Source organism: Arachis ipaensis, chromosome B3 (genome assembly GCF_059453495.1).
Source record: "Arachis ipaensis isolate K30076 ecotype BB chromosome B3, ASM5945349v1, whole genome shotgun sequence".
Lineage (NCBI taxonomy): Eukaryota > Viridiplantae > Streptophyta > Magnoliopsida > Fabales > Fabaceae > Arachis > Arachis ipaensis.
This window is the reverse complement of record NC_142438.1, coordinates 14044677-14058430: the sequence shown is the minus strand read 5'-3', so window position 1 is coordinate 14058430 and position 13754 is coordinate 14044677. Positions and strand designations below refer to the sequence as shown.

General features: G+C 29.2%; 1 protein-coding gene across 1 annotated transcript; it reads left to right on the top strand.

Annotated features, from left to right (window-relative positions):
* The first annotated feature begins 10418 nt into the window (after positions 1-10418).
* On the top strand, positions 10419-10823 carry LOC110269380 (uncharacterized). Its single transcript, XM_021117171.1, has one exon. The coding sequence runs from the start codon at positions 10419-10421 to the stop codon at positions 10821-10823; it is 405 nt and encodes a 134-aa protein (XP_020972830.1).
* Positions 10824-13754: the final 2931 nt, after the last annotated feature.

Genomic DNA, 13754 nt, shown 5'->3' with positions numbered 1-13754 from the left:
ATAGTTGGAATTATACATACATGCAAATTACGATTATGCCGCACTGAAAGAATCCTAATTTATTTTAACATAAAATTCCATGTCCATTTTCAGAACACACAATATAGAAATACAAATTTTGTTTATCTAATCATTTTATTCTGTTTAACTATCTTTGTATATAGGATGTATTTACCTAACCGGTGGATCTAGGCGCTGAGCTTATGGTTTTGGAAAAAGTATTTCTTGACTTTTATGAAAGAGATGTAATCTAAATACTAATGCATGTAACATTGTATTATTAAAAATGAGTTAAAAAGTATATTATTAATTTATTAAATTAAAAAATTAGACTAATAATTAAAAATATTAACCAAAATCAATAAGAATAATGTTATGTAGTTAAAAATCACAAATAATAAATAAAAATGTATATTTAATAATATTTTTATTTATAAGAGAGTGTGAATCATTCTTTAATTTTTAATTAATTAATATAATTAATTTTTTTATAGATATCTTTTTTTATTTAATACACAAAAAATTAATTTATTTTTTATGGGAATCAAATCTCAAAAATCTTTCTCTCATTATTAGCTTATTATATCTGTAATTATATAATTTTTATTTTAAATAAAAGTCTTAAATCTTTACATCATTAATCCTAAAAAGTATTTTTAAATCACCACAATATATTTTATAAAAAAATTAAAAAAATCTAAAATATCAAATTCGATTGGTCTCAATTTATTGAAAATAAAAAACATAAAGAAATGTTAGTTTATGACTTGAAAAAAAATAAATAATAAATTATAATAAATCAATTTTAATTCTTGAATTATAGATATTATATCTTTAAAATTATAAATATTATACATATAAAATTATGCATGTTAAATTAAAAATATTTTAAATTTTTAATAACTTCTACTGTATATACAACTCATACTTTTACGATTAAATATTATAAAACAAAAAATAAATATAAATATAAAAAAATTATAAAATAAATTATTAAATATAATTATTAATAAACTAGATTAAAATTAATAAATAAACATATATATATATATATATATATATATCAACTAAAAAATATTAAAATAATTTAAAATTGTGATCTATTGACGTACATATAAGATAATTCAAAAGATATATATATTTTTAAATTAGATAATATTAATAGTAAAAATTTGTTAATTATAGATATTTTATATATATATATATAAAAGTATGAATATTATTTGTATGAAATTTTGAATATTATGTACGTAAAATTATAGATATTAAATTAAAAATACTTTTACAAATTTTATTACACAACTCACTGGTTATTATAAAATAAAAATAAAAAATAAAATATATAAAAAATTACTAAAAAAGTTTTTAAATAAATTTTTAATTTTAACGCATCATATTAAAATCAATAAGGATTGAACAATGACAAAAATGGAAATAAATTGAGGGCAATGCTTATAGGAAAAAAATTATTACATCCTTAAAAAATAGCGATAAATGAGCAATTTTTTTTATAAAAATAGCGTATGGCCTTAAGAAATTTTAATGTTGCAAGACCAATTTTCTATCAGAAAGTTGCATATGATGTTCGGAAAACAAATTTTATATTTGATAACTTGATGTTATTTATTAAATATACATTGATTGCTAATAGAATGACATATTATAAGTATTTATTATTGTGTCTAAAAGTTATTATTTAATTATAAAAAAATTAAATAATTAATTTTAAATTTAAAAATATAAAATTTATTACAAAAAATTAAATAAAAATTAAACACAAAAAAAAACTATAAAATATTAAAATTGGTTTATATTATATAATATTAATATTTATTTTTAATACAATCAAATATTTTAATATTAAAGGTAAGAACAAGTTACAAAAATAAATTGTTTGCCTTTTAATATTATCAGAATACAACATCTATCCATTAAAGATGCAAATACATTCTTTTATTTCTATAGAAATCGCCGTAGAATATGATGGATTATAATTTAGATGTAAACCGTGGTAGAAGTGTAGTCGTGGATTGTGAGAAGAAACCGCTACAGTCTTCTAGCAATTTCTGATAGAATGCTTTAAAGGCATAACTGCAGTATTTCTATAGGAGTTTATACTTATCTATATATCCCTTAAAATATGATATGTAGTTGTCAATATAAAAACTCGTAACAATTCATCGAACCTAATTTCTTCCATTTATATTGACGTTGAATTTAATTTGAATTTTTTTCTATTATCTGAGTCACATGCCTGACGATCTTCTAAATTAAAGTTAAGTTCTTATGATACGGAATTCATACAGAAAATTGAGAAGTAGAGTTTTATTTGAGTACTACAAGTTAAATTGGTCTTTTGAAATTCACAATATAAAATTTATATTGGAATATTATAAACAAAATTGACAAGAATTATTGTCATCTTCTAAAGGTACAATGGAATAAGAAAAGAAAATGAGAAGTTAAAGTTCTTTTAGTACTATGTGACTTATTGTGATGCATTAAGTACACATATACAAGTAGTTGAAATTGTTATATATTTTGGTGTTATTTTTTTTTGGTGACCGAAATAAATTAAACAAAGAAAAACAAAAGAAACAAAACAAGGAACTGCTTAAATAGAGGGACAGTCCCGTTTAAGACTACTCTTAAACTCCTCCCAAGGTGAAAGAAGCTCCATATGCGAAAGTTGTAACTTCATCGCCATCTTTGCCATAGTATCTGCCACCGTGTTTGCATCTCTCATAATCAAACGAAAGTCAACACGCCAATTTCAATGCATGATATCTCTTATTTTGAGCACCAGTGGATCAATAAACCCAAAACCATCTTGAGTAACAAGATTAAATGCTTCCACACAATCCGTCTCACAAATAACATCTCGTTGACCCACATCCCAAGCTAAGAGATATCCTCTCCAAATAGCAAACAATTCTCCTTGAAGAATACTATTACTCTCAATCATTCCCAAACACCCCCTTTGCCAGCTCCCATTACAATCTCTAATAACACAAGCAAAACCAACACTATCACCCGAACCAAAATAACTAGCATCACAATTAATCTTAAAAGTACCAATGGATGGGGGATTCCAAAAACCATTTAGAGTAGAGGGAAGGGACATACGTTGTAATTCAAAAATATTTCTAAGCTCCTTTTCTGAAGTTAATGCCAGACAAATGACTTTTTCCGGAGGCCAAGTTTCATGGGGATTAAAGATGTCGTTATTTCTTGCTCGCCATATCCACCAAAGTCCCGAAAAGAACTTGAACGGGTGCTCTCTGCTATGATACAAGAACCAGTTCTTCAAATCCAAAGGATGACAAGGAATATCCAACCTTTGCCAGACAAGCTGAGCTTTTGGACAATCCCGAATACAATGTATAACCGATTCCTGGCTAGAAAGACATCTTGGACACCTATCCGATGACGACATCCCTCTTCTAAAGCGAAAACTTGCAGTAGGAAGAGCCTCCTTAAGACACAACCAAGCCAAAAACTTATGCTTTTCCGGAACAAGCTGACGCCAAAGTCAAAGCCAATTCTCCCTCTCCTCCCAACCAAACAGCTGCTTACACAACCACAAGTAACCATTGTGTGAGTCATAGACTTTGGCAGCAGACCCACTCCAATACCAACCCACTTCCGGACCTGCTTATTCATCTGGATTGTAAGAGATAATATTTTGGTGTTATTTGTATTAACTGTATCATATTTTTTTGTTGAGTTTAATACAATACTACTTATGAAAATTTATATTATTTTTATACCACTTTCATTACATCATGTTGTAATGAATCTAGAATGGTACACCAAAAGAAATGAATATTAAGTTAATTAACTCATGATAATGGGAATGATTTACATACAACAACACATAATTCTTCATTTTATACCTCTTTAAGTTCTATTTTAGATAAATAAAAAAGATTTTTATTTTATATGAATATAAGTTTAACATATCTTCGTTTAAGCTAAATAGTATAGTGTCAAATCTCAAAAACATGTGCAAAATATAGATTCAAGCTAAATTGTACTTAAGCACCTGCTAAACTAACAAATTCAAATTCCAAACAAGGTACAATAATCAGATACTAAAATTGACATTATTACTGATATAACCTGAAATTAATATACACAATGTCCTAATCATTCATCCAATTTTTTAATTGATATAGGCAAGCATAAATCACGATGGAGTACTGCAATGTATGCCTTTTAAGCATTCTATCAAAAACTACTAGAGGGGTATAGCGATTTCTTCTCACATGCAATCCAACATAAATTGCTACACTCCAATCGCGATTTATATTACGTTTATAATCCACTATACTCCGATCACAATTTTTATAAAAATAGAAAATATGTATTTTCGTCTTCAATGTATAAATGTTATATTTTGATAATATTAAAAAATAAACAATTTATTTTATTAACTTACCCTGTAATTTATTTTGGTTTGCTTTGTTTTTTAAACTTTTTTGAGAAATAAATTTTGGTAGTATTTATAATGCATAAACACTTATATAGAAATGGAACACAACACGATAGGGATACATTGACACATAAATTTTAAAATTTTATAAGATACGGGGACACGTATATATATAAAATATAAAGTATTTTTTTAAAAAAAATTGTATTGATATTTTGATATTAAAATATAATTTTTTTATTTTTAATATTTTATTTTAATTATATAAAATATTTAAGATATTTTTTGTTTTAATAAAAATAATATATATTATTTTTAAGTTTATTTTAAAAATATATGTTAAGAATAAGGTTGGATATGCTAACACGTGATGTTATTTAAGTGTATCTAAATGTATCCAAAATTTTTTTTATTTTTTATTAAGACATGGTTGGACACAGCAGACACGCATATTGAATGAATGTCTATAAGTATCGTGTCCAAAATGTGCCTGACACGTGACACAACAACTCAACAAGATATCCGTACTTCATATAGTATTATATATGGGCGGTTAACCACATACACATCATTACGTTACACGAGTTAACAGCTATATATTTGTATAGAATAATGCTACATATACATCAAATCAGCCACCAGTATAAAATACATATTAGAATATAAATACACATTAAAAATAAATTAAACCACACATATATTTATACACAAATATATTAATGACTAATTTTAGTAATTAATTTTAATGTACAAATAATATTTTTGATTTATATATAATTATTAAGTACTATAATTAACTTCAACTAACTAAGTGGCTTAATCAGTTTAATTAATCATTTAATCTAGCTAACTCAAGTTTCAACTATTCGTGCCTCTAACTATCTAGCATACAATAATTTATTACCGAGCATCCATCTAAACCATCACAATTATGATAAAATAGGTCGTAATATTATTTTTCTAAAAATTTAAGTTAATAAAAAAATATTTTTAATATGCACTATCAAATAAGAATATATTTTTTAAGTTTGTTCACTTAATTTTTTGTGTAAAATTTTTTTTATTTGTCTTATGTTCTCTTTTTGAAATTTATCAAAAATCAATTCTAAACCTTTTGAAAATAAAATTTTGATATATAAATAAAAATTTATATGCAGTTAATTTTGTATTAAATTAATAATTAAAAACTGTTGGATAATTTAATATATTTAATAAAATAATTATTTAATAATTTTTAACTATTAACTTCGTATAAAAATAAGTATACGTGAATTTTCATCTATAATAGAACAATATATATGATTGTATTTTTACTCGTTCCATAAAAATAGTGTGAACCAAAATAGTAATAATAAAAGAACAATATGTGTGTATACACAACAAGTAGCATTATCTTTTTTCCACAATGCAAGTTGACTTGGTAAGATACAAGGACTGAAAATTTTGACTGAATGAAAAGTTGAGAATTATCAACACTATAAATACATGCATATACATAGAGACTTAGCGTCAAGAAGATACAAATAAAATCACTTATACAAAAACATCATATTAATTACAAACTAATAACTTTTTTTTTTGTCTTACAAAATGGTTTCGTGTTTTATTTCACTCAACTTTGGAAACATGGCAAAGCGTCTTGGTTGGAGTCGAAAGACGACTCAACCTGAATCTCAATCATCCAAAACATCATGTAAGTAGAAACCCTAATATTTTTTTTTTGTTTTTTTTTTTTTAATTGTTACGGTTATTACATGTTTTAATTTGTACTCTATGTTTTGTTACTTGAAAAAGAAAAGGAAAAAAAAAAGTAGGAACCTTTTTAATTTTGGCTTAATTTCTGGAATTAATATTTTATTTCTATTCATTTTCTTGTTATAAGAATAGCATGCTCACTTAGCTTGAATCCTTAATTACTTTTTATTTATGTGAGCATATTTGCAGAGTATATAAAAATAATATTTTATGTACAAATTAAAATATGTCTAAAATTATCGTGCACGAAACTTTATTTTAACTCAGTATATCTGTATATATATGTACTTCTGTATGCATATTTATATATAAATATATCAAATAATACTGCCAGTTTAAAGTTCTTAATTAATTATTTCATAATTTTAATTTTTATTAAATTGAAATACTTTGCAGCTCCGAGAATTCTACCAAGAGACTATCCACGGGGACACAACTTTTAAACACTGATATATGGAAAATATTAGAAAGTCAATATTTTTAGTGAAGAAAAAAAAAAATAGTTTGTGTTGATCGACTTAAATAAAAAGAAAAATGTTTCTAACATTCTTCGTATATATATATATTTCGATCGATCGTTTTTAGGTTATTGTTGTGTAAGGTTCAATAAAAATATTTGATATTAGAATAATTTTGATGTTCCAGCATACTTTATATGTAATGCTTTTAATAAAATTTATCTATTATTATAAGGTCTATTAGTATTAATATAAATGGGCATCTAAGCGTGAGATAATAAAATTCTAACTAATGTGACAAGATATGATTTAAAATATGTGTAAATATTTTTATATTAACATTATATTAAAATTAAATTTTAGTAAAAACGTGTATTCAACTAGACAAAAGAAAATCAACTACAGCCGATGTGGTGGTATACTGATAAAAAAAAGTTAAAAACAATTTAAAAAGAATAAAACAGGTAAAATATACATATAGCTGACCCATGATGTTACCAAGTAAATGTCACCCTCAACTCTTCGTTCAACGGCAACATTTTAGAATTAAAATTAAAATATGTAAAGAAATCAAAAGCAAAAGCTTTCATCTAAACTTAATCTATTTCCCTAATAAATAAATAAATAACATTTTAAGCATTGATAGAAAAATATCAAGACCAATTTAGTGATGTCCATTTTTTAAAAGTGTCTCATCACTAATAATGGGATCTCTCATCAATGAGATAGTAGAAGAAAGAATTACTTTAATGTGCTTTTTTTTTAGGAGAGTTTGTAGTAGTGAATACAGTAAAAAGATCAACACATGTTCAAAAGTATGGAAAAATTAAACATAGCAAGCGTATATAGTGGTGAAATAATATTTTATTTAAACGAAAAATAATAGATTTCACATAATTTACCATTTATTTTTATTTTTATTTTTTATATTCTCTATACACTTTGATTCTATACGAAAAAAGACATTTTAACAAATTTTAGCCAGATAAATAAAAATTTAATTCAAAGACACAATATTATTAAGAGCACAACATTCATCACAATATCACGTGAAGCTCAATAATAGCATGATATATATAATTGCAAAGCTAGCTTGGAGTGAACCCGTGACCTCTTAATTGAATATGGGGAGATTATGTCATTGAACTATAACTCATTGGCTTTAAATAATTTTTTTTGAGTTGGTGAAAAACTGAAAATAAATACATATACTATAGAGTGAATACATATTAATGTGTGAAAAATATGCCGATTTTTTATTTATGAGTGAATACATATACTATAATGTGTGAAAAATATATACATATTAATATTAAGCTTATTAATATGTAGATTTTTTATTTTAATAAATAAATTAAATATAATAATTATTGAAATAAATAATTTAAAAAAAATTTACCGAAATAAATATTCTTCTTTTATTTCGTTTACACTGTAAACGAGATAATTTTACACGTATCTCATTTACAGTATACATGTTATCTCGTTTACACTGTAAACGAGATATATGTATTAATAAATAATTAAATATAATTTTTAAAATAATAAAAATATTAATGCTTTTAATTTGACCAAACTCTTAAAAATGGAATGTTTTAAATAATAGAAAAAATAAACCGTCCATTTTAAATAAGAGGGAAGATGAACTGTCCATTTAAAATAAACACGTTTGATTTAAGAGATCAAGGATAGGAGTGGTTCCTAAAATTTAGTGGCGGACCACTTGAGTCGCTTAGAGCATATAAAAAGTGACTCCACTCCTATCAATGATGCATTTCCTCTTGATAACTTGCAAGCAATATCCAAGGTGGTTCCTTGGTATGCACCCATGGCTAATTATTTGGTTAGTCACACCTTTCCTCCACATTTTTCTAAACATCAAAAGAACAAGCTGAAAAACGAGTCCAAATATTATATATGTAATGACCCATATTTGTGGAGATGTGGTGCCGACCAAATAATTAGAAGGTGTGTTCCACAATTCGAAATTCAGTCTATCTTGGAGGCATGCCACTCTTCTGAAAGTGGTGGCCACTTTGGCCCTTAAAGAACTGCAAGAAAAATCTTAGACTGCGGATTTTGGTGGCCCACACTCTTTAAGGATGCAAATCTTTTCTGTAACTCTTGCCACCAATGCCAACTGTTAGAAATAACAGACTAAACTGGAGAAAGGATAGTATATTATTGAGTGTAATCAAGTTGTCTACTCAAGTTGTCTGGAATGATACAATATAGAAGAGTATTTATAGGGACTAAGAGAATCATAATAATAAAGACATAATATTCTATAATAAATATTCAGATATACTAAATAATTCTAATTGATCCTAATTGATCCTAATTATATTCTAACATCCCCCCTCAAACTCAAGTGACAACTTGAGTTTGAAATTTATTTAAAACAACAAAATAAAGAGAAAAAAAACTGCATAAACTGATAAAACGGGTGCAGACGAAACTGCCGAAAGAAAGCACAGACGGAACTGCCGCTTGTCTGAAGGAAGCGCAGAGGAAACTGCCGCTAGTTTGAAGGAAGCGCAGACGGAACTGCCGCTCGTCTGAAGGAAGCGCAGACGGAACTGCCACTATCTGAAGGAAGTGCAGATGGAACTGCCACAAGGAAACACACAGACGGAACTACCACGGAAAAATGCAAACAAAACTGCCACAGGAAAATGCAAACGAAACTGTCACGGGAAAACGCAGACGGAACTGCCACGGGAGAACACAAACGAAACTGCCACGAGAGAGCGCAGACGGAACTGCCACGAGAGAATGCAAATGGAACTGCCACGAGAGAACGTAGACGGATCTGCCGAAAGAGAGAAAAAACTTTATGATTTCTTCATGAGAATAGAAAAACAGCGGATGACATTGGTGTTTGATCTTTCGACTCAGAAAGATACAAGACGGAGAGAATAGGCTAGTCGGTAAGGTGAAAAAGCATCAAAGAAGTGACAAAAAGGAAGGGAAAAAAATGGCACGGAAGAAAAGTATGAAAAATACGGTAATTTCAACCGAAGAAAAATAACCTATCCTCTTCAAGGAGGATGTCATGGCTCTGATACCATGTTAGAAATAAGAGACTAAACTGGAGAAAGGATAGTATATTATTGAGTGTAATCAAGTTGTCTACTCAAGTTGTCTGGAATGATACAATATAGAAGGGTATTTATAGGGACTAAGAGAATCGTAATAATAAAGGCGTAATATTCTATAATAAATATTCAGATATACTAAATAATTCTAATTGATCCTAATTATATTCTAACACCAACGATTTAGAAACATATCCAAGAGGGATGAGATGCCCCAACAACTCATATTATTTTGTGAAAATTTTTATGTTTAGGGTATTGACTTTATGGGTTCCTTTCCAAACTCGAATGGTTTCTTATATATTCTGTTAGCTGTTGATTATGTTTCTAAGTGAGTGGAAGCAATTCCTATCCGTACTGATGATGCTAATGTGGTTGTCTCTTTTGTATGAAATAACACCATTTGCCGCTTTGGATTACCACGAGCAATCATGAGTGATCAAGGCTCTCATTTTTGTAACAAAAGAATGACAGGTTTGATGAATAAACATTGTATTATTCACAAGGTGGCGACAACTTATCATCCCCAAATAAATAGGCCAGGCCGAAGTGTCCAATAGAGAGATTAAGCGCATACTCGAGAAGATGGTTAAACCCCATAGGAGGGATTGGAGCTCTAGGCTTGGAGATGCACTATGAGCTTATCGGACGGTTTACAAGACACTGATTGGCATGACTCCGTTCTGGCTAGTCTATAGAAAGGCTTATCACCTTCTGGTAGAGGTGAAACACAAGGCTTATTGGGCTGCGAAGGAATGTAACTCAGAATTGGGAGGAGTCGGAATTGAAAGGAAATTGCAACTGCAAGAATTGGAGTGCATTCGTCTTAAAGCTTATGAAAACTCAAGGCTCTACAAAGAAAAGGTGAAAGTGGTACATGACAAGAACATCAAGAGGAGAAAGTTTAGAGTTGGGGATCAAGTCCTTCTCTATAACTCAAGGTTGCGATTATTGCCGGGCAAACTGAGGTCAAGGTGGGATGGACCATATGTGGTAGAAAAGGTTGAACCGTATGGAGTTGTCCACTTGAGTAACCCCTCAAGCCCTACCTTCTTCAAGTCAATGGCCACGGTTTAAAACTTTACCAGGGTGCAAAAATAAAGAACAACAAGGAGTTAGAGATCTTTCTCTTGAAGGACCCGACCAAGAAAGAGGACTGAGCTCATCAACCGTCCAACTTAAGGACGTTAAAGAAAAGCGCTAGGTGGGAGACAACCCACCATGGTATGATATTCCTTTTCTATAGTTTATTTATTTATCTTTGCTTCATTAGATGTGTGTCATCCTTTTCAATTATGCATATTTACCTTTGCTCTTATATATAAAAAAAAGGGGCTATCATGCGTAGGTGTGACCTACGCGTGCGCGTCAACACCCCACAATTTTGATGCTGATTCTCTCTGATACAAAAATCAGAGAGTTGTGCTGAAACTGTGCGGATGCGGTGCCAGGCGCACAACCCACCTCACGCGTACGCCTCGCTGACACGTACGCGTCACCTACAAATTTTCCTTGTCCACGCATGTGCATGACCGATGCGCACGCGTCGTATGCTAATGCTACAATTCCTGGTACAAAAACCATAGACTTGCGTTGGAACTGTGCAGGTGGGGTGCTAGATGCACAACCCAATCCACGGGTGTGCCTCGCTGACGCGTACGCGTCATATTACTTTTTTTACGACACATGCGTGGACGTGACCGACGCGCATGTCTCGTCTCTTAATGCTGCCTCTGGTACAAAAACCAGAGAATTGTGATGGAATTGTGCCAGTTTCGTGCGTCTAGCACGAAAACCTATCACGCGTACGCGTGACCGATGCTCACGCGTCACTTTCACTTTTGGTCCTTCCACGCGTACGCGTGAATGACGCACACGCGTCACAGCGCTGACGGACCACCACCTCCAGCGGTCTCACCGTCTTTCTTTTTCTTTTCTCTTCTCACCCCTCTTATCTTCTTCTTACTTCCATATACCCTCATCTTTTTTTCCTTCCTTTCAAGGTTTCTTTTATTATTCTATTTTACTCTTCAATTCTTTTTTTTTCTTGTATTCGAATATGTTAATTGTTCTTAATTGCATATTAGTTTTGTTATTTGTAGTTTCCTTTTTGTTATTTTTCTTTCATTGCATTTTTATATTGGTGTTGGAGTTTCAAGATGAATATTCTGTGAATTGGTGGTTTATTTTAATATTTCTTGGCTTGTTTGTGTTATATGGTGTTGCTTTGATAATTGGCATTCAATTTTGGATCTATTACACACTTGAATTTCTCAACTTGCTTCTTGCTTATAATATACATATCAAGTGTTTGTGAAAAAGCACTAATAACTTTGATTTATTTTTTATCTTATTCTTGCAACTTAGTGCTTCTTTGTCACAACACTTACTCTTTGTGTGTATTGAGCTTATTTTCTATGGTTTTTCATCATCAAAATGCTCATTATTTGTGGCTTGCTAATTCGGGGGTTTATCTCTCTGAGTTTAATATTCTTTTTTTTCTTCCTTTTGTGCTGCCTTGGGCGTTGAACGCCCAGTGAAAAAAATCACCAAGAATATTAAAAAAATATGCTGCAAAATATATTTTTGTGGCAGTTTTAAGTGGGATCTAGCAGCGGTTATAAACGGCTGCAAAAAATTGAAACTGAAAGCTCCAAATCCACTCTAACCCATTCTAAAACCCACAATCCCTAATAATGAATCCACAATGGTTTGAAACAAAGAAAAGTCTAGCGAACCGATCTTTCAATGGGCCACCACATAACCACACATCCTCCCAAAACCGGGTCCGCCGTTCGTCACTAATCTCCATAGACAGGCCTGTAATCATCTTATCCCTTATATGTTGCTCCTTAATTTGTACATGGCATATATCCTTCCATGTGTCTCTTCTAGTAGGTAGCACTTGAGTGGACACTAATATATCCGGATTTAGATTATTACAGGAACAGACCACTTTTTTTCACAACGGACACTCTTCCTCTGTAAACTGACACCACCACTTAAACAAAAGTGTAGTGTTATGAACGATAGCATCCCCAACTTCCAACACACCTAGCTTCTTTGGCGCCTGCACCAATTTCCATCTCACCAAAGTCATACCATTCCTCCCATTCTCCTTATTCCAAAGGAGCCATCTCTGTAAAAATTAACTATTTGATTAACTATTTGTATATATAATACATATTTAAAATACTATGTGAAACCACACTATATAATTTGTATTATTTTTTTGAATACATTCCAAAGTAAGAAATATTATCAAAAATTATCTTACAAGATATTTGATATACTATTAATAAAATATTCACACATACAAAAAATTGAAAAAGGTCTTATATATGATATTTAAAAAATATTAAGAAATCTTATTAATAATTGTCTTTAAGAATCTTGTTAAAAGAACAATAATAACAAAAAAATTTATTCTATTCAGTGAGCTAACAATATAGATCAAATAATATTATTGTATCTTATTATGTATCATGTATGTAATAAAGTTATTTATACTTAAAAAAATATTATAAATTTTTTTTAAACGAGACATTCTTATACTATCTATCCATATGGTGTTATTTTTTCCATTCTCTTATGTAATTTATTTTTTGAATATTCAATATTTTATAGAAGTTATAATTTTTTTTAAAAAAATTTTGCTAACAAGTAGTGTTTTTAGGCAATTGTTTAAGGTTATCACTTGTTGAAATTTTTAAACCACTTTGCAAATATATTATAAATATATAAAAATTTTAACTATTTAATTTTAAAACTATCAAAATGAGTTGTGAATAGTCAGTCAGCTCAAATCACTCGTAAAAATAAGCTAAGGGAGTCGAATCAATAAAATTATAACTGCTTATTATAAACGAATTAACTCGACCTATATAACTCGTGAATCGCGAGTTAAATGGGTTCAGATCGAGCGAACATGAGTTAGCTCGTCTAACTCTTTTTCTCTTCTCATTTTATTTTTTTCATTTTGGATATATAAATTTTTTTTTGGAATAC

What these genes read in the sequence shown, in the direction of transcription:
- LOC110269380 (XM_021117171.1), top strand. Translation starts at nt 10,419, where the DNA reads ATGACTCCGTTCTGGCTAGTCTATAGAAAGGCTTATCACCTTCTGGTA.